The sequence below is a fragment of the Herpailurus yagouaroundi genome, unplaced genomic scaffold (assembly GCF_014898765.1).
Source record: "Herpailurus yagouaroundi ecotype Mexico unplaced genomic scaffold, PumYag 197, whole genome shotgun sequence".
Taxonomy (NCBI): domain Eukaryota; kingdom Metazoa; phylum Chordata; class Mammalia; order Carnivora; family Felidae; genus Herpailurus; species Herpailurus yagouaroundi.
In genome coordinates, this window is record NW_024412428.1 from 13,656,990 (window position 1) to 13,677,935 (window position 20,946).

General features: G+C 36.3%; 1 protein-coding gene across 11 annotated transcripts in view; it reads left to right on the forward strand.

The window, feature by feature from the left end:
* The window catches only part of NBEA (neurobeachin), a 689,863-nt gene that overhangs the window by 358,731 nt on the left and 310,186 nt on the right, over positions 1-20,946 (forward strand). For all 11 annotated transcript variants that reach the window (XM_040448178.1, XM_040448180.1, XM_040448182.1 and 8 more), the window contains 2 exons: positions 12,516-12,624; positions 16,115-16,281. In XM_040448178.1, coding sequence (XP_040304112.1) covers positions 12,516-12,624; positions 16,115-16,281 — 276 coding nt within the window. The remainder of the gene's footprint in view (positions 1-12,515; positions 12,625-16,114; positions 16,282-20,946) is intronic.

The following is a 20,946-nucleotide window of genomic DNA, read 5'->3' on the forward strand; positions in this document are numbered from 1 at the left end:
TAAACATCCACTTAACCATTTGACCCAATAATTCCAAACTTAGATATTTTCTTGAGAGAAATGAAAATATTGGTCCAAATTAAGACCTGTATGTGAATGTTCATAGCAGCTCTATTTATAATAGCCCAAGATGAAAATAACCCAAACGTCTACCACTAGATAAATGGATAAGCTACTATGTAATGTTATAGGGAATACTACTCAACAATAAAAGGTATAAGCCACAGATATGCGCCACATACATGGAACTTAAAAGTATTTTGTGAACCCAGGGGCAACTGTGTGACTCAGTTGTTTAAACGTCTGGTTCTTGATTTGGGGTCAGGTCATGATCTCACAGGTTCCTGGAATCGAGCACCACATGGGGCTCTGCGCCGACAGCGTGGAGCCTGCTCAGGATTCCCTTTCTCTCTCTCTCTCTCTCTCAATTAATAAATAAACATTTTTTAAGTATTTTGTGAAGCTAAAGAAGCCAGACAGAAAAAATATGCTATGTGGTTGCATTTATGGGCATTATGGAAAAAACAGAATTAGAGGGACAGAAAATAGTTCGATCCTTGCTATGGATGGCAGGAGAAAAGCACAAGGGAACATTTTGGGTGATGGAAATGTTGTGGTTGTAGCAGTGGCTACCTAAAATATGCATTTGTCAAAACTCATGAAATTGCATTTAACAAGAATTAACTTTATTATGTGTAAATTATACCTCAATAAACCTCACTTAAAAAAAAAAAAAAAAACTACAGTAGTGCTTCATTGCTTATAAAGTTCTGTAACATGACCTGAGAGGCTTTTACTTATCTCGCCTCCCTTGCCTTCCCACACTGACTCAAGCACACTCCATTCACTCCTAAAGCACCCCTATGTCACCTCATATTTCATTGTCCTTTACTACCACGAACAAGGCTCCCAGTAAATTATTGTTAAGTGAATGAATGCCTAACTCTGCATCCCACTCTCTGGAATGCCCTGGGAGAAGCCATACTAAGCTGATCATTTCCCAAACAAGTTTTCCCAAGCCTGTTTGTGTGGCTTTGAGCAAGCTACTTAATCTCTCTAAGCCTTAGTTTCTTCATCCGTGTAATGGGGCTAATTATGCTTGTCTAATAAGATATAAAATGAGGTAAGAATCAAATGAAATGATACCTATAATGCACTTAGCCTGGTACATAATCAGTACTCAGTGTTCCTGACACATAATAGGGACTCAAGAAATGAGCATTTATTTATTATTATTATTTATTTAAGTGACATTTGAGCTGGATTTTGAAGACTATGGACAGAGGAGGTTGAGGACACTAGAGTACCTTACACATCCCATCCAGAGCACTGATGGGTTTCTGTGTGTTCTCAATATGATAGTGTCACTACTCCCTCATTGACTAAATCGCATTTTACGCAGAACACTAATACGCACACAAGTGGAAGGATAGGGTGGTAATCATGACCTAGTCAGAGGCTTCCTAGTATATTGTATCACTAACCAGTGGAAACAGCAAAGATAAAAGCCAAATGTTACTTGTTCTCTCCCTTCTTTTCCAAAAGAAATATATTTTAGATTGCATCATTCTCTAGTTCTTAGAATTCATACTGGTAGACTGAACAATAAGAAGTTGTATTTTTAGCCAAGGGTAAAGCTTTTATTGGGACTTGTAATCATAGTATTTGGGAGACTTTTGCAACTGTTTTCCCTTGGTAAAGGAACCATATCACTGAGGGCACACAGAACTTGGTAAATTAACCAGAGACTCTCCTGGAGCACACATTTTTTCCTGGCATCACTGTGGCCGCTGGTGCTGTTATGCCTCATTTGCTTCCAGATTTTTCCCCCAAGTTGTCTTTATACACCATCAATCCATGTTTCTCTACTCCTGTTACTAGAAGTTAAGTAGAATAAAATGGCTTGAAGCAAGCCTTTTCTTTTAGTCACTACTACATCTCTGATCTTGAGCTGGTTTTTCTCACTTCACCAAGTCCTGTTCCATTGCTTTTCAGCCTTGTATTCCCGTTAGCATTGGGTGTCCTTCTCCTGGACATTATAACTTTGAGCCGTTTACTTGCAATCACAAATTTAAGCTAGGAGCTTGACTATTTGGCCCAGGGTTAACCCTAAAAGGAGGGAGTCTTCTGATCAGTATTTTTGAAACTATTTTCTTGGCCCTTAACAGTATATGAAAGTAATGGGTTGCTGTTGGCATTTTCAAAAATAGGAAATAGTAAATAATAGAAAACATAATTGGGTATAGGTAAATATTGCTTGCTGAAGTGTTTGCTGTATGGGTGTATAGGGTTATGATATGAAGTGTATTTCTCATAGTTTACTTTGAGACACAGTTTAAAAGTCACGATTCTAAGCTGATTTCCTAGTTTATGTGTCTTAAAACAGCTTCAACATGTTCTGCCCTGATAGCAATGTTTTCTAAATCCATATTAAACTATAGGGTGAGTAAAGTATACAAATCCTTCATAGTGGTATTAGCTGGTTTTGCATAGAAGAGTAAATAGCTAAGCAATTAGTCACTGAAGAGACTGGAAAGAAGAAAAGTAGGAGATTTGATAAAAATTGACCTTTGTGGCCTGTGAACAAATGGAAAGTTACTCTCTTTGTATGTGTACCATAAAAGTTGACTTCCTTAATCTAGTGATGAAACTAGTATTACAATACCTGGAGACTCCTCTTAAGAAGTGACCAACAATGTTGAATTAGTGTATACTCTTTGTAATCTTTCTAATAATACTGTTTCTGAGCTGGTTAATTCAGGGGTAGACTTTGGGACTGTACAACTAAATGAAACTAACTAAGCAGGGCCATGCTCCCCACATAAAAAAAGAGAAATGAAGCTTGCTGAGAAATGAAATCCAGACTTTGCCATCTGCACGAACTCAGGACACTGCATGAACTCAGTGGTCCTCCTGTGTCAATGTGCATTAGTATCACAGGGATGTTTATTAAACATACAGATGCTAGGGTCTCACCTCAGTCAGACCCGTGCAATCAGAATCTCTCCATGGGAGTTATCCCACCCTTTTTAATATGTTCTGCAAGTGATCAGATCTTCAGTATACACCAAAATTTGAGAACTGTTACACTTCGTTCATTCATCTTACGAGCCATGTAAAATTATCACCATCTTTACCCGTAACTGGAAACATAAATATGGTCATGAGCTAAGTCATTTTTTTTCTATCCTGTACTAAGAAGTATAATAACTGTTTAGGTTCATGGTAGATTATAATATATTTTTCTACGAAAAAATTCCACTTTTATGTATTTGAAGTTATAGACTTATATGAAGTTGCAAATAGGTGATAAGAAAATAAATGCTTATCTGTGGATCCTTGTTTTCATCCAACACAATTACTTAATTCCCAAAGCTTTTTTGTAACAGTTAATTAGGTGGAGGGTGGGGGCAGAGGTAGGTTTTCAACCAAGGTGAATTCCCTCTCCTCACCCCACTTTGTATCTTTAATGCCTGTCTCTCTTCATATCAAGTCCTTCGATATCAATCTCAAACTCCAAAATTATCCATTAGGCTTTATCTTCCTTCTCTCTAGTTCTCCCCAAGCAAACCCCAGTCCTCCAGTGAATCTGACACAAGTGTAGGTCTGATTATATTTTTATATAATAGGTTTTCATATATTAATTTGATCCAAAGTCATGAATAATTAGTAGATTTTATCCTCTGGGAAAGATTTAGTGTTTTAAGAGAATAACTTGATATTTTTAAGAGAATAACTTGATATTTTTTTCCTAACAGCAACATAAAGACAGATTTTTAAGTCTCTAAGTGTCTGTTTTCCACCTTTCCTTCTTTCGTTGCAATAGAAACGCTCAGGATAGCCCACTCCAGAGACCCCCCCCCACTGTACCCCAGCTTTCTAATCTTTGTATTATATCAGTGTATAATTGAGTAAATTGGGTCTTGCTTAAAAAGAATTAAAAAAAAGTTTGAATGAGTAGTACAACTCCTACTAATATTCCAAATTCCAAATCTAGATTCAAATATGCAGAATCTCTTTGAAAGTCCCACCACAGCCTGGTGTGGGGGTTCATAGACAAATGTCAAGATGTGCCATTGTTTTTCCTTCTAATGAACATAAAATAACCAGTATATCAACGTGTACCTTTTGGAAAAGTGCAGTACTCTTTGGCAGGGGTAGAGGTAGGGGATAATACATGTCAAACATTTTACAAATATTCTTTTACTTATGCTCCTAACAAATTTTCCCTCCTTAAAGGAAATGTACTTTTGGCTAATGCAGGAGAGTTGGAGTCAGAGATATACTTCTCAGGAACAACATGGTATTTATTCTACTGTTTTCATTAAGTGAAGACTGTTGGCACTAAATTAAGAATCAGTAGAGGCCAAAGCTTGTAAACATTTTCCAAAAAAAAAAAAGAAAGAAAGAAAAAAACAACATTAATTTTAGATTTAAAAATCAGATTCTAATTTTTTTAAATAGTCTATTCAAAGCCTATAGCACAGGAAGCAGTTGAACTTCTCTGACCCAGTCAGACTCCACCTTGCAGTGTCACCAGAATCTCCATGCCTTTCTCTTAAGATTTTGGCACCAAAGGGACTTCTGCTCCTATGCTGTGTGGCCACTCCACTTTCAATCAGTCTGTCTTCTTGGCTAAATAAAAATCTGATCTTACAGTTTGAGCCTGCGTTCTTTCCCACAGTTTATAGAATATCTGAAAGAGTACACCCTCATTTTCTTTTCTTTTTTTTTTTTTTTTTTTTTTTTAGTTCTTGTTTTTGGTGTGGTTCATTCAGTTTTTTTGTGTGTGTTTTTTTTTAATTTTATTTTATTTATTTATTTATTTTTTTATATATGAAATTTATTGTCAAATTGGTTTCCATACAACACCCAGTGCTCATCCCAAAAGGTGCCCTCCTCAATACCCATCACCCACCCTCTCCTCCCTCCCACCCCCCATCAACCCTTAGTTTGTTCTCAGTTCTCAACAGTCTCTTATGCTTTGGCTCTCTCCCACTCTAACCTCTTTTTTTTTTTTCTTTTTCCTTCCCCTCCCCCATGGGTTCCTGTTAAGTTTCTCAGGATCCACATAAGAGTGAAACCATATGGTATCTGTCTTTCTCCGTATGGCTTATTTCACTTAGCATCACACTCTCCAGTTCCATCAACGTTGCTACAAAAGGCCATATTTCATTTTTTCTCATTGCCACGTAGTATTCCATTGTGTATATAAACCACAATTTCTTTATCCATTCATCAGTTGATGGACATTTAGGCTTTTTCCATAATTTGGCTATTGTCGAGAGTGCTGCTATGAACATTGGGGTACAAGTGCCCCTATGCATCAGTACTCCTGTGTCCCTTGGATAAATTCCTAGCAGTGCTATTGCTGGGTCTTAGGGTAGGTCTATTTTTAATTTTCTGAGGAACCTCCACACTGCTTTCCAGAGCGGCTGCACCAATTTGCATTCCCACCAACAGTGCAAGAGGGTTCCCGTTTCTCCACATCCTCTCCAGCATCTATAGTCTCCTGATTTGTTCATTTTGGCCACTCTGACTGGCGTGAGGTGATACCTGAGTGTGGTTTTGATTTGTATTTCCCTGATAAGGAGTGACGCTGAACATCTTTTCATGTGCCTGTTGGCCATCCGGATGTCTTTAGAGAAGTGTCTATTCATGTTTTCTGCCCATTTCTTCACTGGGTTATTTGCTTTTCGGGTGTGGAGTTTGGTGAGCTCTTTATAGATTTTGGAGACTAGCCCTTTGTCCGATATGTCATTTGTAAATATCTTTTCCCATTCCGTTGGTTGCCTTTTAGTTTTGTTGGTTGTTTCCATTGCTGTGCAGAAGCTTTTTATCTTCATAAGGTCCCAGTAATTCACTTTTGGTTTTAATTCCCTTGCCTTTGGGGATGTGTCGAGTAAGAGATTGCTACGGCTGAGGTCAGAGAGGTCTTTTCCTGCTTTCTCCTCTAAGGTTTTGATGGTTTCCTGTCTCACATTCAGGTCCTTGATCCATTTTGAGTTTATTTTTGTGAATGGTGTGAGAAAGTGGTCTAGTTTCAACCTTCTGCATGTTGCTGTCCAGTTCTCCCAGCACCATTTGTTAAAGAGACTGTCTTTTTTCCATTGGATGTTCTTTCCTGCTTTGTCAAGGATTAGTTGACCATACGTTTGTGGGTCTAGTTCTGGGGTTTCTATTCTATTCCATTGGTCTATGTGTCTGTTTTTGTGCCAATACCATGCTGTCTTGATGATGACAGCTTTGTAGTAGAGGCTAAAGTCTGGGATTGTGATGCCTCCTGCTTTGGTCTTCTTCTTCAAAATTACTTTGGCTATTCGGGGCCTTTTGTGGTTCCATATGAATTTTAGGATTGCTTGTTCTAGTTTCGAGAAGAATGCTGGTGCCATTTTGATTGGGATTGCATTGAATGTGTAGATAGCTTTGGGTAGTATTGACATTTTGACAATATTTATTCTTCCAATCCATGAGCAGGGAATGTCTTTCCATTTCTTTAAATCGTCTTCAATTTCCTTCATAAGCTTACTATAGTTTTCAGCATACAGATCCTTTACATCTTTGGTTAGATTTATTCCTAGGTATTTTATGCTTCTTAGTGCAATTGTGAATGGGATCAGTTTCCTTATTTGTCTTTCTGTTGCTTCATTGTTAGTGTATAAGAATGCAACTGATTTCTGTACATTGATTTTGTATCCTGCAACTTTGCTGAATTCATGTATCAGTTCTAGCAGACTTTTGGTGGAGTCTGTCGGATTTTCCATGTATAATATCATGTCATCTGCAAAAAGCGAAAGCTTGACTTCATCTTTGCCAATTTGGATGCCTTTGATTTCCTTTTGTTGTCTGATTGCTGATGCTAGAACTTCCAGCACTATGTTAAACAACAGCGGTGACAGTGGGCATCCCTGTCGTGTTCCTGATCTCAGGGAAAAAGCTCTCAGTTTTTCCCCGTTGAGGATGATGTTAGCTGTGGGCTTTTCATAAATGGCTTTTATGATCTTTAAGTATGTTCCTTCTATCCCGACTTTCTCAAGGGTTTTTATTAAGAAAGGGTGCTGGATTTTGTCAAAGGCCTTTTCTGCATCGATTGACAGGATCATATGGTTTTTCTCTTTTTTTTTGTTAATGTGATGTATCACGTTGATTGATTTGCGAATGTTGAACCAGCCCTGCATCCCAGGAATGAATCCCACTTGATCATGGTGAATAATTCTTTTTATATGCCGTTGAATTCGATTTGCTAGTATCTTATTGAGAATTTTGGCATCCATATTCATCAGGGATATTGGCCTGTAGTTCTCTTTTTGTACTGGGTCTCTGTCTGGTTTAGGAATCAAAGTAATACTGGCTTCATAGAATGAGTCTGGAAGTTTTCCTTCCCTTTCTATTTCTTGGAATAGCTTGAGAAGGATAGGTATTATCTCTGCTTTAAACGTCTGGTAGAACTCCCCTGGGAAGCCATCTGGTCCTGGACTCTTATTTGTTGGGAGATTTTTGATAACCGATTCAATTTCTTCGCTGGTGATGGGTCTGTTCAAGCTTTCTATTTCCTCCTGATTGAGTTTTGGAAGAGTGTGGGTGTTCAGGAATTTGTCCATTTCTTCCAGGTTGTCCAATTTGTTGGCATATAATTTTTCATAGTATTCCCTGATAATTGTTTGTATCTCTGAGGGATTGGTTGTAATAATTCCATTTTCATTCATGATTTTATCTATTTGGGTCATCTCCCTTTTCTTTTTGAGAAGCCTGGCTAGAGGTTTGTCAATTTTGTTTATTTTTTCAAAAAACCAACTCTTGGTTTTGTTGATCTGCTCTACAGTTTTTTTAGATTCTATATTGTTTATTTCTGCTCTGATCTTTATTATTTCTCTTCTTCTGCTGGGTTTAGGCTGCCTTTGCTGTTCTGCTTCTATTTCCCTTAGGTGTGCTGTTAGATTTTGTATTTGGGATTTTTCTTGTTTCTTGAGATAGGCCCGGATTGCAATGTATTTTCCTCTCAGGACTGCGTTCGCTGCGTCCCAAAGCATTTGGATTGTTGTATTTTCATTTTCGTTTGTTTCCATATATTTTCTAATTTCTTCTCTAATTGCCTGGTTGACCCACTCATTCGTTAGTAGGGTGTTCTTTAACCTCCATGCTTTGGGAGGTTTTCCAGACTTTTTTCTGTGGTTGATTTCAAGCTTCATAGCATTGTGGTCTGAAAGTATGCATGGTATGATTTCAATTCTTGTAAACTTATGAAGGGCTGTTTTGTGACCCAGTATATGATCTATCTTGGAGAATGTTCCATGTGCACTTGAGAAGAAAGTATATTCTGTTGCTTTGGGATGCAGAGTTCTAAATAGATCTGTCAAGTCCATCTGATCCAATGTCTCATTCAGGGCCCTTGTTTCTTTATTGACCGTGTGTCTAGATGATCTATCCATTTCTGTAAGTGGGGTGTTAAAGTCCCCTGCAATTACCACATTCTTATCAATAAGGTTGCTTGTGTTTATGAGTAATTGTTTTATATATTTGGGCGCTCCGGTATTCGGCGCATAGACATTTATAATTGTTAGCTCTTCCTGATGGATAGACCCTGTCACTATTATATAATGTCCTTCTTCATCTCTTGTTACAGCCTTTAATTTAAAGTCTAGTTTGTCTGATAGAAGTATGGCTACTCCAGCTTTCTTTTGGCTTCCAGTAGCATGATAAATAGTTCTCCATCCCCTCACTCTCAATCTAAAGGTGTCCTCAGGTCTAAAATGAGTCTCTTGTAGACAGCAAATAGGTGGGTCTTGTTTTTTTATCCATTCTGATACCCTATGTCTTTTGGTTGGCGCATTTAATCCATTTACATCCAGTGTTATTATAGAAAGATATGGGTTTAGAGTCATTGTGATGTCTGTATGTTTTATGCTTGTAGTGATGTCTCTGGTACTTTGTCTCACAGGGTCCCCCTTAGGATCTCTTGTAGGGCTGGTTTAGTGGTGACAAATTCCTTCAGTTTTTGTTTGTTTGGGAAGACCTTTATCTCTCCTTCTATTCTAAATGACAGACTTGCTGGATAAAGGATTCTCGGCTGCATATTTTTTCTGTCTAGCACACTGAAAATCTCGTGCCAATTCTTTCTGGCCTGCCAAGTTTCAAAAGAGAGATCAGTCACGAGTCTTATAGGTCTCCCTTTATATGTGAGGGCACGTTTACCCCTTGCTGCTTTCAGAATTTTCTCTTTATCCTTGTATTTTGCCAGTTTCACTATGATATGTCGTGCAGAAGATCGATTCAAGTTACGTCTGAAGGGAGTTCTCTGTGCCTCTTGGATTTCAATGCCTTTTTCCTTCCCCACTTCAGGGAAGTTCTCAGCTATTATTCCTTCAGCACCTTTCCCTCTCTCTTCCTCCTCTGGGATACCAATTATGCGTAGATTATTTCTTTTTAGTGTATCACTTAGTTCTCTAATTTTCCCCTCATACTCCTGGATTTTTTTATCTCTCTTTTTCTCAGCTTCCTCTTTTTCCATAACTTTATTTTCTAGTTCACCTATTCTCTCCTCTGCCTCTTCAATCCGAGCCGTGGCGGTTTCCATTTTGTTATGCATTTCGTTTAAAGCGTTTTTCAGCTCCTCGTGACTGTTCCTTAGTCCCTTGATCTCTGTAGCAAGAGATTCTCTGCTGTCAGCTATACTGTTTTCAAGCCCAGCGATTAATTTTATGACTATTATTCTAAATTCACCTTCTGTTATATTATTTAAATCCTTTTTGATCAGCTCATTAGCTGTTGTTATTTCCTGGAGATTCTTCTGAGGGGAATTCTTCCGCTTGGTCATTTTGGATAGTCCCTGGCGTGGTGAGGACCTGCAGGGCACTTCCCCTGTGCTGTGGTGTATAACTGGAGTTGGTGGGCGGAGCCGCAGTCAGACCTGATGTCTGCCCCCAGCCCACCGCTGTGTCCACAGTCAGACTGGTGTGTGCCTTCTCTTCCCCTCTCCTAGGGGCGGGATTCACTGTGGGGTGGGGTGGCCTGTCTGGGCTACTTGCACACTGCCAGGCTTGTGGTGCTGGGGATCTGGCGTATTAGCTGGGGTGGGTAGGCAAGGTGCGCGGGGGCAGGAGGGGCAGGCTTAGCTCGCTTCTCCTTAGGTGATCCACTTCAGGAGGGGCCCTGTGGCAGCAGGAGGGAGTCAGATCGGCTGCCGGAGGTTTGGCTCCGCAGAAGCGCAAAGTTGGGTGTTTGCGCAGAGCGAGCAAGTTCCCTGGCAGGAACTGGTTCTCTTTGGGATTTTGGCTGGGGGATGGGCGGGGGAGATGGCGCTGGCGAGCGCCTTTGTTCCCCACCAAACTGAGCTCTGACAATGGTAAAAGAACAGACATTAATTTGTAAGTTTGCCCTTTAAGAAAAACCGGAAAGATTTGAGTTAACTTCAAATATACTATGGGGGCGCCTGGGTGGCGCAGTCGGTTAAGCGTCCGACTTCAGCCAGGTCACGATCTCACGGTCCCTGAGTTCGAGCCCCGCGTCAGGCTCTGGGCTGATGGCTCGGAGCCTGGAGCCTGTTTCCGATTCTGTGTCTCCCTCTCTCTTTGCCCCTCCCCCGTTCATGCTCTGTCTCTCTCTGTCCCAAAAATAAATAAAAACGTTGAAAAAAAATAAAAAAAAAAAAACAAAACAAATATACTATGATTATTTTTAACACAGTAATTGCTTACTGCAAAAGAAAAGAATGTAAAAAGACCTAATTACTGTTCATAATTGGAAAAATGAAAAGAATTAATGTTAGAATGCCCACAATGGAGGAGAGCACCAGTAAACACAGAGGTTTTACTTCAAAAAATATTGTTGGTTAATGAAGATGCAATGCAAATATAAAATTAGGAGAATTATTTTTTTTAATTATGATCTGAAGCAAAGAACTTAATTTTTCTGAGCCTTGTTTCTTATGTTTAAAAATGAAAATAATATGTATCTTCAAGGTTTATTGTGAGAATTGAGTATTATGTGTAAATTACCTATTTTATTACCTAGCTCTCAATAAGTGGTTTGGTGACAGCTGTTATGATCAATATCTTCTTCCTCCTCCTCTTCTTCTCCTCCTTCTTCTCTTCCTTCGTCATCATCATCATCATGATTGTCATGTAGCTTAAACAAACAACCATTTTTTAATCTCTCATTGTTCTCATTGACTGGGCTCAGCTAAGCTGTTCCTTTGCACCACTCTGTGGAGCTGTCTGGTACTGTAATCACTTGGGAGGCTGGCTCTGGGCTGGGAGTTCAACTAGGCCTGGGAGCCTAATGTCCTCTCTTCTCTTCCTTGAGGCTCTCCACATAATATGAGCTTCACTCAGCATTGCAGCAGATTCTAAAAGACAGGTTTCCAAGAAAGAAAGGCAAAAGCTTCAAGGCATCTTATACCCTAGGCTCAGAAGTTACAACACTTCACTTCTGCTATATTCTGTTGGTCACAGGAAGTCACCAGGCACATCTAGGGGAGCAGAAACTCTTCATTTTTAAAGAATTATTTTTAAATGTTTATTTACTTTGAGAGAGAGAGGGAGGTTGAAAATCCCAAGCAGGCTCCATGCTGTTAGCGCAGAGCCTGATGCCAGGCTTGATCTCATGAACTGAAACTGTGAGGTCATGACCTGAGCTGAAATCAAGAGTTGAGTGCTTAACCAACTGAGCCACCCAGATGCCCCAACATTGCTCTTTTCGACGGAGCAATAACAGTATCACACTGCAAAAGAGTATGTGGGATGGGAGATATTGTTGCAACCATCTTTGGAAATAAGCTTTGCTCCATGCTATCAAATAAGTATGAAGAGGCTCCCTGTGCGCTCCCACTTAAGGAAGGATCTTCAGATATATTGCTAAGTGAGAAAAGCCAGGTATAGAAAAGACTGTAATATACTAATATTGGTGTAAGGATGTGGAAAAGAACATTTGTATTTTCTTATGTATTTTTAAAAGCCTCTGAAAACATATGCAAGAAACTGTCAACAGCAAGTGCCTGATGAGGTTGGAAATCAGGTCAAGAGGTAATATCGTGAGAGGCTTTTCACTATATGTCTTAAACTTTTTGAAAACAATTTGAATATTCAAATAACTTTGTTAAAAAGTTGAGTGCATAGGTTTCCTAATATATGATTATCTAGCTTTTGTGTGAGTTTACTTCCAAGATAGTGAAGTCTATTGTTTTAACCATTTCCTTCAAAGATAGGGCATTCTGTTGTTTTAACCATTTAAAATACTAATAAAAACCTTGATTTTTTTTTTGCATTAACTAATTTTATTGAATTAATTGAATCATTCATTCACAAGATACACTATTGAACAGAGCCATTGTTGTAACAGTTTTATGGTTCATTTCTATATTTCAAATGTCTTTGAATTATAATTTTGACTATGTTAATTTCATAATGTAACTAAATTTTATGCGTAATTAATATTTCAAATACTGAAATTTGATTATTAAAAATTAGATTAACCAAAGATATTAGGAATAATAATTGCAAAGGTATCTTCCTTTTTAGATTACTATGCCATGCTATGAAGGACCATATAGTTCGTGTCGCAAATGAAGCTGAGTTTATTTTGAACAGACAGAGGGCTGAGGACGTACATAAACATGCAGAGTTTGAGGTAAGGTTTTGGTGGCAGATTAAATTCTGCTTCTCTGTTATAAGTCAGCTGTCTCTGATGGTAACCTTACATAAGTTTTTTTTACAGGAAAATTTCATTCAAATAATTTTGGTTCTTTTTTTTTTAAAGCTTTAGTAAATACCAAACACAGAGCACTAATTTTCATCTCATTTACAACATGGAGAGATCCCTCTTACCTTGTGCCTAACCCTTTAGTAGACTGAAGTTTTTCTAAAGTACTCTTAAAGGCAAATAAAATTTTAGAATGCAATTACCTTAGTAATTTTTAAACTAGCAGAGTTTATACACTACTAAATGTGGGTTTAACAAGTGGTTGTATAAAAATACTCAGTTTTTCCATGTTTTCAGTAATTCATTATTTATCAATATATCCATCTTTAGAGTGGCCAAAGATCATTGCAGTTCATATTTTATTGTTATAATTGATATTTTACTGACAATTGAAGGATTGCTATTATGTGATATGCTTGCAGATCGATACGTATATCTGGGAATATATAATTTAAATTTAAATATGTAATTTTATAATATATAAATATATAAATTTAAATATATAATTTAAAAATCCTCACAAGTCCCGTGACTAAAGAAAAAACTAAGTATCATTTCTATTTTATATGAAAAAACTAAAGTATATTGAAATACTGTATATTCCATACTAACAGGTTTTATATACAAATATTATTTTTATATTTCTAGCATGTCAAATTATTTACCATTATTTGAATTTCCTCCATTCAGTGTCCTGATTTCAGTGTTTTAAATTACAGCAATGACTTCATTCAATTTGCAAAACAAACTAGGTTTCAGAAATAATCAGGTGACTTGGTATTTGGCTTAGGTTGAACTGCCATTGGCCTTGAAAATAATAAATAACCATCCATTTATTTTCCTGATGCCACATGCGAACAAGTGTGGCGTGGCTAGAAATCAGAGCCCAAGATTTCAGTTTTGATGAGGTTTTTATCTCGGTAAACCAGCTCTCTTAGTCATGCGCGTTGATGCCCTAGGTCTAGTAATCTCTGACCTCGCTGGCTGAAAAGCATGAGACAGAGAAATAGCTGTTGCCACTTCCATACTCTTAACCTCTGCTTCATTTGTCAGATGAGACAGCACACACTTGTCATGTGAGATCGCAACAACCTTATTTTGAAAAAAAAAATACCAAATATTTTAAACTTTCATAAAAGTACGTGGACAATTGAGTGTATATCAAAGTGAAGCTTCATATCTCTTCAACAATAAATACCATTGGGTATTTATCAGGGGGTCCTGTTGTAATCTGGATGTCAAGAAAATTCTGAGTTATCTGTTCTTTGACAAATATGTTTAGATATAAGATATGTCAGGACTTTAAACAAAATAAGAATATTCAATTAAGTATTGACTTCCGTTAGTAAATAAGATTTGGAAAATTAACTGAATTCCCTGCAAGATGAATTTTGAGTCATTCATATTTCTAGTAAGAAAATCAAGATGCTTTGTGGGGATATAAGAAGATCAATATTTGTCATGTGAAAACATTTAAAATAGATTCTCAAGCAGCTAGGTATCAGTAACAAGCTTTAACACATATTTAACGAAGGTGAAAATTAAGCTGAAGGCAGTGTTTCTCAGCCTTTTTTTCAGTATTGCCCCCTAAGCAAGCCTTTTAGACAATTTTCACTCTAATCACCCCCTCTCCATAAAATTTTGTATCTACTAATGTGCTGTATATCTGTTTATGTACTATATACACATCTGTGCTTTACACATAAAAAGAGTACAATTTTTTCACACACACACCCCCCTCGCAATACCACTTTTCACCCCCTGGGGATGAGATCATTCCTATTGAGAATGCATGGCTAAGAGTGATAAGAGGCCATGAAGTGGATGTGAAGACTCAGTGTTTTTTAGAATTATGTAAACATAAAATAAAATACTACTGTAAATCAAATTGGAGAGTATTATCCTTGTTATTTAATGGATTATACTGTTTTTTTAACTAAAATGTTTGTTTGTTCTTTTTAGGTTAGAGCTGTCTTAGTAAATGCATTGATGTGTGTGTGTGTGTGTGTGTGTGTGTGTGTGTGTGTGTGTGTGTGTTTCACCATTTACCACTTTTAAGTTATAAAAAATTTCACAAAAGCCATGGCATTTTACTAGGCCTTTTGGGGGGAATTTCTCTCTCTCCTATATAAGCTTGTATTTAACAGATAAAGTATATTTAATTTGAGATGGGTACCTCACAGTTAAGTTTTTTTTTTTAGTTAACCATTGTAATTGTTAAGGAAGAAAAATGAAAATTTAATTTTGCTCTCCAATGAGCTAATGAAATATTAACCTCATTATGGAGGCAGATCATTGTACTAATTGGTGATTCCCTGTACAAAAAGATAAATTGGAAAATGAATTAATCCTCCTTAGATTACTGTAGGGTTATTTCTCTGAAAGAGATAACTTGTGGTAGTAGTGGATAGAATAGACAGACTGAAGGGATATGTTCAAATACCTTCCTTGAAACGGATTTTTACATAGTAAAGATGAATGTGAGCCAATTATATGTATTTTTTTTTAGATGTGAGACTTTTTTTCTTCTAGTTATAAGACTCATATTACATACTTGGTAATGTTAAAATTTACAGTGAATCCACCCGATATAAAAATCACTATACAAAAAAAATCACACTCATAATTAAAGAGATGCTCATCTTCATCATCATATTGAACCTTTTTGATACACAGTGGGATTGATTAGCTTTGTTGCTAATGCCAGTGAGCATGAATACAGTAGCCGACAGAACAACTGATTATTAGGAAAGATAAGAATAAGATAGTTGTTTTCCTGAGAACCTTTGAACACATTAAATACTCAGATTGGGAAAGATTGTAGAGAAAAGCTTACCTTATTATTTTACAAATATGAAACTGAGTATGATGATGAAATAAAACAATTTTCATAAAGTGTGAAATAAAATGCAAGCCTAAATTCCTAAATCATTGCTTTTCCTTGTATTGCATTGCCATTTATGAGATGGAAATATTAATTAAATGGCAAGTTTTGGATCTCTATATAACTATCAGGAATGTAACTCTTTATTTTAAGTGCAGTATATACTATATTGGTTAAAATAATAATTAGAATTACATTTTTAATAAACCATTATTCTAAAATGTTTTCTTTTTAATGTATTAGCAACAGACTCAGAATTTTGGGAGCCTTAAATGTCATTAATTGCTTTATATAACATCATCCAAATTATCTTCCATATACTTTATGTATAAACACATAGGACTCATTTTTACCAATTTAAACAGTAATTATAATGACTATATTCTTTAGAATAAATTTTCACAAGATTGGATTATCTGAGTTTTTAAAATTGAATTATTACCCTTTAACTGAAGGTTAGATAATATTCCTTACTTAGCCATAGCAGAAGTTATGCATTGTTAAAAATTATGCACTGTTTGTATGTTTTGATAGTCTCAGTGTGCCCAGTATGCTGCTGATAGAAGAGAGGAAGAAAAGATGTGTGACCATCTTATAAGTGCCGCTAAACATCGAGATCACGTTACGGCAAACCAACTGAAACAGAAGATCCTCAATATTCTCACAAACAAGCATGGTGCTTGGGGAGCAGTTTCTCATAGGTGAGTAATAACAGATTACAAGTAAATAATAATTCACAAGTTATTTATAATAGAAGTTTTAAAAACGTCTATAAACTTTAAAATTATCTAGAAAATATGATTTAAAGCATAAAAAATTGCTTGAATTTTTCCCTGATATTTTTAGTAATTCCTCTTTAGAATCCTTTGGAAGAAAAGCTAAACTTTTAACAGAAGCTCCAGTGGAAGTTATTTCTAATTTAATAATAATACGCAACATCATAAAAAATTAGGCAAGTATTTTAGACTACTGTCTCTTACATGATGATGTGTGTTAATTCTAAGAAGTGGCTCTTTTTTTCATGTTTCAAGAGTCAACTCTTCCTACTTATTAAATTTATATCATTCTGAATTTTTCTTATAAACAGGTAATAATATAAACATTTACTGTGGAGAGTTAATACGTCCTTTTTAGAAATTTTTTTCCATATTTTTCTATTCAGTCTTTCTTGCGATGGATTTTCATTGCAGATTAGGACTTTTGTGATATTATAGTGTAAGTAAAACCAAAATTGGTTGTTTATGGATTACAGATGTTCTCCTTGCTAAAGTGTTGTGGTGTAAAATTATTTTCTTTATTTTCTCTATACAATGAAGTTTTCTAGAAAAATAATAATGAAGCAGATCACTATATTTAGATTGCTAATGTTCTTCATTTTTATATCTTCATTTTATTTGTTCCCATTAATTGCTTTTAAGTGTTTAGCAGAGTTTAGGGGTTGGTTAATCGTGGACAGGACACTACTAAGAAGAATTCTGATAGAAGCAATTCTATTAGTTAGGGAAGAACATCTAGAATATGACAAGGATAGTGTTTGATCATCTGACCTGGTATTTCAAGTGTAAGATAGATTTAGTAAATCTTTTTTTCATTTTTTTTATTTTTTAATGTTTATTTTATTTTTGAGAGAGAGAGAGAGAGAGAGAGAGAGAGAGAGAGAGAGACATAGTGTGAGTGGGGGAGGGGCAGAGAGAGGTAGACACAGAATCTGAAGCAGGCTCCAGGCTCTGAGCTGTCAGCACCGAGCCTGATGCGGGGCTCGAACCTACGAACCGTGGGATTGTGACCTGAGCCAAAGTCAGACACCCAACTGGCTGAGCCACCCAGGCGCCCCACCCTGGTAAATCTTTATTATTTTTGCATTTAAGGTAATACTAAGAACCTTACATGAATTATTTCTTTAAACCTTCATAACATCTCTACTTAGATTGATACTCAAACGTTTTCCATATTACATTGAGAAAACTGAAGCTTTCAGATGTTACATAAAACTTACATAGTATCACACAGCTTATACAAAAAGAGACATTGTTCCAGTCAGGGTTCTCCAGAGAAACACAGAAACAGAATCAATGGGATATATGTGAGACACAGAGATATACATATAGGTATAGGTATAGATATAGATATAGATATAAATATAGATAGATAGATATAGATATAGATATAGATATACAGATTTATTTTAAACAATTGGCTCACATGATTGTCAAGGCTGGTAAATCTGAAATAACGTATTCCAGTCACTGCGGCTTTCTCCTATTTTTTTAGGCTTTTGGGACATGCTTACTCTACTTAGAATGCTTTTTCCCAAACATTCTATGCAGCTACTCTCCTACTTTCTTCCAGTTTCAATTCAAATGGTACTTTCTGAAAAGAGCCTTCTGTAGCCACTCTGTCTAAAATTCTACTTCTTCCCCCAACTATTTTATATTATATTTTTCTGCTTTATTTTTCCTTTCCAACATATATTTCTATCTTACGTATTATATCCTTTACTTATTTGTCACTTGTATTGTTTTGTGTCCCACCAGCATCCAATTCCATAATGGAAGGGATTTTCTCTCTTTTGTCCACAGTAATATACTTAGCACCTAGAATAATGCCTGATACATATAGATGTTAAATAAATATCCATTGACTAAGTTAATAAATGAATACTTAATGTATGCCCTTTTTTACAGTGATACTGGGAATGAGTAGAAAAATAAATTAGTCTATTGTCTGGGACAATTTTATATTTTAAATGAAATTATTTTATTAAATGACAATGTACTTATCCTTGCATAAAACCAAAGTTCAATTCATCTGGGAATTAGGATGAACAATTCCTGTATCATTGGGTTATTTTAATGGTAAAATGAAACATGCAAAATACTTAACACGATGTCTAACACAGAGTAGACTTCTCATATTTGTTAGTCTCTTTTCTTTTTTGGTAGCTCTTTGAAAAAGACTTTAAAAAGACTTATTTATTTTTTAGAGCAGTTTTAGGTTTACAACAGAGATCTCCCTTATATCCTCTCCCAACACACATGTGTACCCTCCCCCATAATCAAGGTCATTCATCCAAATTGTACATTTGTTACCAAGAATGAACCTACATTGACACATCATAATCACCCAGTCCATAGTCTACCTAAGGGTTCACTATTGGCGTTGTATATTCTGTGGCTCAGGACAAATATGTGATCACATATATCCATCATTTTAATATCATACATAGTATTAAATTTTATTTATTTATTTATTTGTTTTTTACATTTATTTATTTTTGAGAGACAGAGCATGAGCAGGGGAGGGGCAGAAAGAGAGGGAGACACAGAATCGGAAGCAGGCTCCAGGCTCCAAGCTGTCAGCACAGAGCCGACGCGGGGCTCAAACCCACAAACCGTGAGATCAAGACCTGAGCCAAAGTCAGACACTCAACCTACTAAGCCATCCAGGCACCCCCATACATAGTATTTTAACTGCCCTAAAAGTTCTGTGTTCTGCCTATTCATCTCTCTTTTCCCCACCCCTGGCAACCACTAATTTTTTTTTTTTAATTTTATCCATAGTTTTGCCTTCTCCAGAATGTCATATAGTTGAAATCATACAGTATGTAACCTTTTCAGACTGAATTATTTTACTTAGTTACATGCAATTAAGGTTCCTCCATGTCCTTTCATGGCTTGATGGCTCATTTTCTTTTAGCACTGCATAGTATGCCATTGTCTGGATGTATTTATCCATTCACCCAGTGTATTTATCCATTCACCTACTAAAGAGCATCTTGTTTGTTTCCAAGTTTTGGCAGCTGTAAATAAAGCTGCTGTAAACATCCATGTACAGGTTTTTGTGTAGGCATTGGTTTTCAGCTCCTTTGGGTAAATACCAAAAGGCGTGATGCTGGATGGTATGGTAAGAGTATGTTCAGTTTTACAAGAAACCACCGGAGTATCTTCAAAGTGGCTACAACAGTTTGCATTCTCAGCACCAATATATAAGAATTGCTATTGTTCTCCCTTCTTGCCAGCATTAGGTATTGTCAGAATTCCATATTTTGGCCATTCAAATAGGTATATAGTGGTATCTCATTTTGATATGCATATTCCTGATGACACATGATGTGGAACATCATTTCATGTGCTTATTTTCCATTTGTACATCTTTGGTGAGGTGTCTGTTAAGGACTTTGGCCCATTTTTTTTAATAAGGCTGTTTTCTTATTATTGAGTTCTAAGAATTCTTTGTATATTTTGCATAACAGTCCTCTATCAGATGTGTTTTTTGCAAATATTTTCTCCCCGTCTGTGGCTTATTTTTTCATTGTCTTGATAGTGTCTTTTGTAGTGCAGAAGTTTTTAATTTTAACGAAGTCCAGTTTCTGTTATGTCTTCCATGGATAGTATCTTTGATGTTGTACCTAAAAAGGCACCACCAAAAAGTAATAATAATAATAATAATAATAATAATAAATTTTAACAAGGCACCAACAGTACCAAACATCATCTAGGTTTCGATGTCATCTTCTAGGAGTTTTATGGTTTTACATTTTACAGTTAGGTCTGTGATCCATTTTTAGCTAAATTTTTTTGAAGTGTGTTAAGTTTGTAGTCTATTTGTGGGCATTTTGTTCCACTGACCTATTTGTTCTTTCACCAATGCCTTATTGTCTTGGCTAATGTAGCTTTTAGTAGTTCTATAAACTAATTTGTTCTTCTCCTTCCAACTTAAAAATTACTTCTTAAAGTAATTTCCCATGCCACTTAATCACCCTCTAACTTGCAATATATAGCTCTAATCTATTGATTTTAGAACAGATAGCTCTTATTAGCATGGTGAGAAACTAAGCAGAATAACTCCCTCCCTCGCCTAGTTCATAGAAGTCCAATAGAAGAGACATGTTACACGAACCAAATGATTATAGAAATAAAAGATGTAAAGGCAAACTTTGGCAATTACTAGGAAAGAAAAGTACAGGGTGCTCTGAAGGAGAGAGTATATACAGCAAAGGATCTTCATTTTAGATTCAGAAGTCAGGGAAGTCTTCTTTAAAGAAGTTCTATTTGAATTAGGTACTCAAGGAATGAGCAGGGAATCATCAGTAAAGGCTGGGGTATAGAATATTCTAGAGAAAAATATTACAAAGACTCAGAATTTAGAAATAATAAAATGAACAAAAAGGAGGGTAGTATGTCTAGAACTTACTGAGCACTGGAGATAGGTGTTTGAGATAAGGCCGGATAGTAACATATGAGCTAGATGATTTAAAGTCTTGTAGATCCTGTTAAAGATTTGTGACTTTATCCTAAGTGGCATGAAAAGCAGTGAGAGGCTTTGAGCAAAAGAGTCACATGATCTGATGATATATGTTTTAAAAG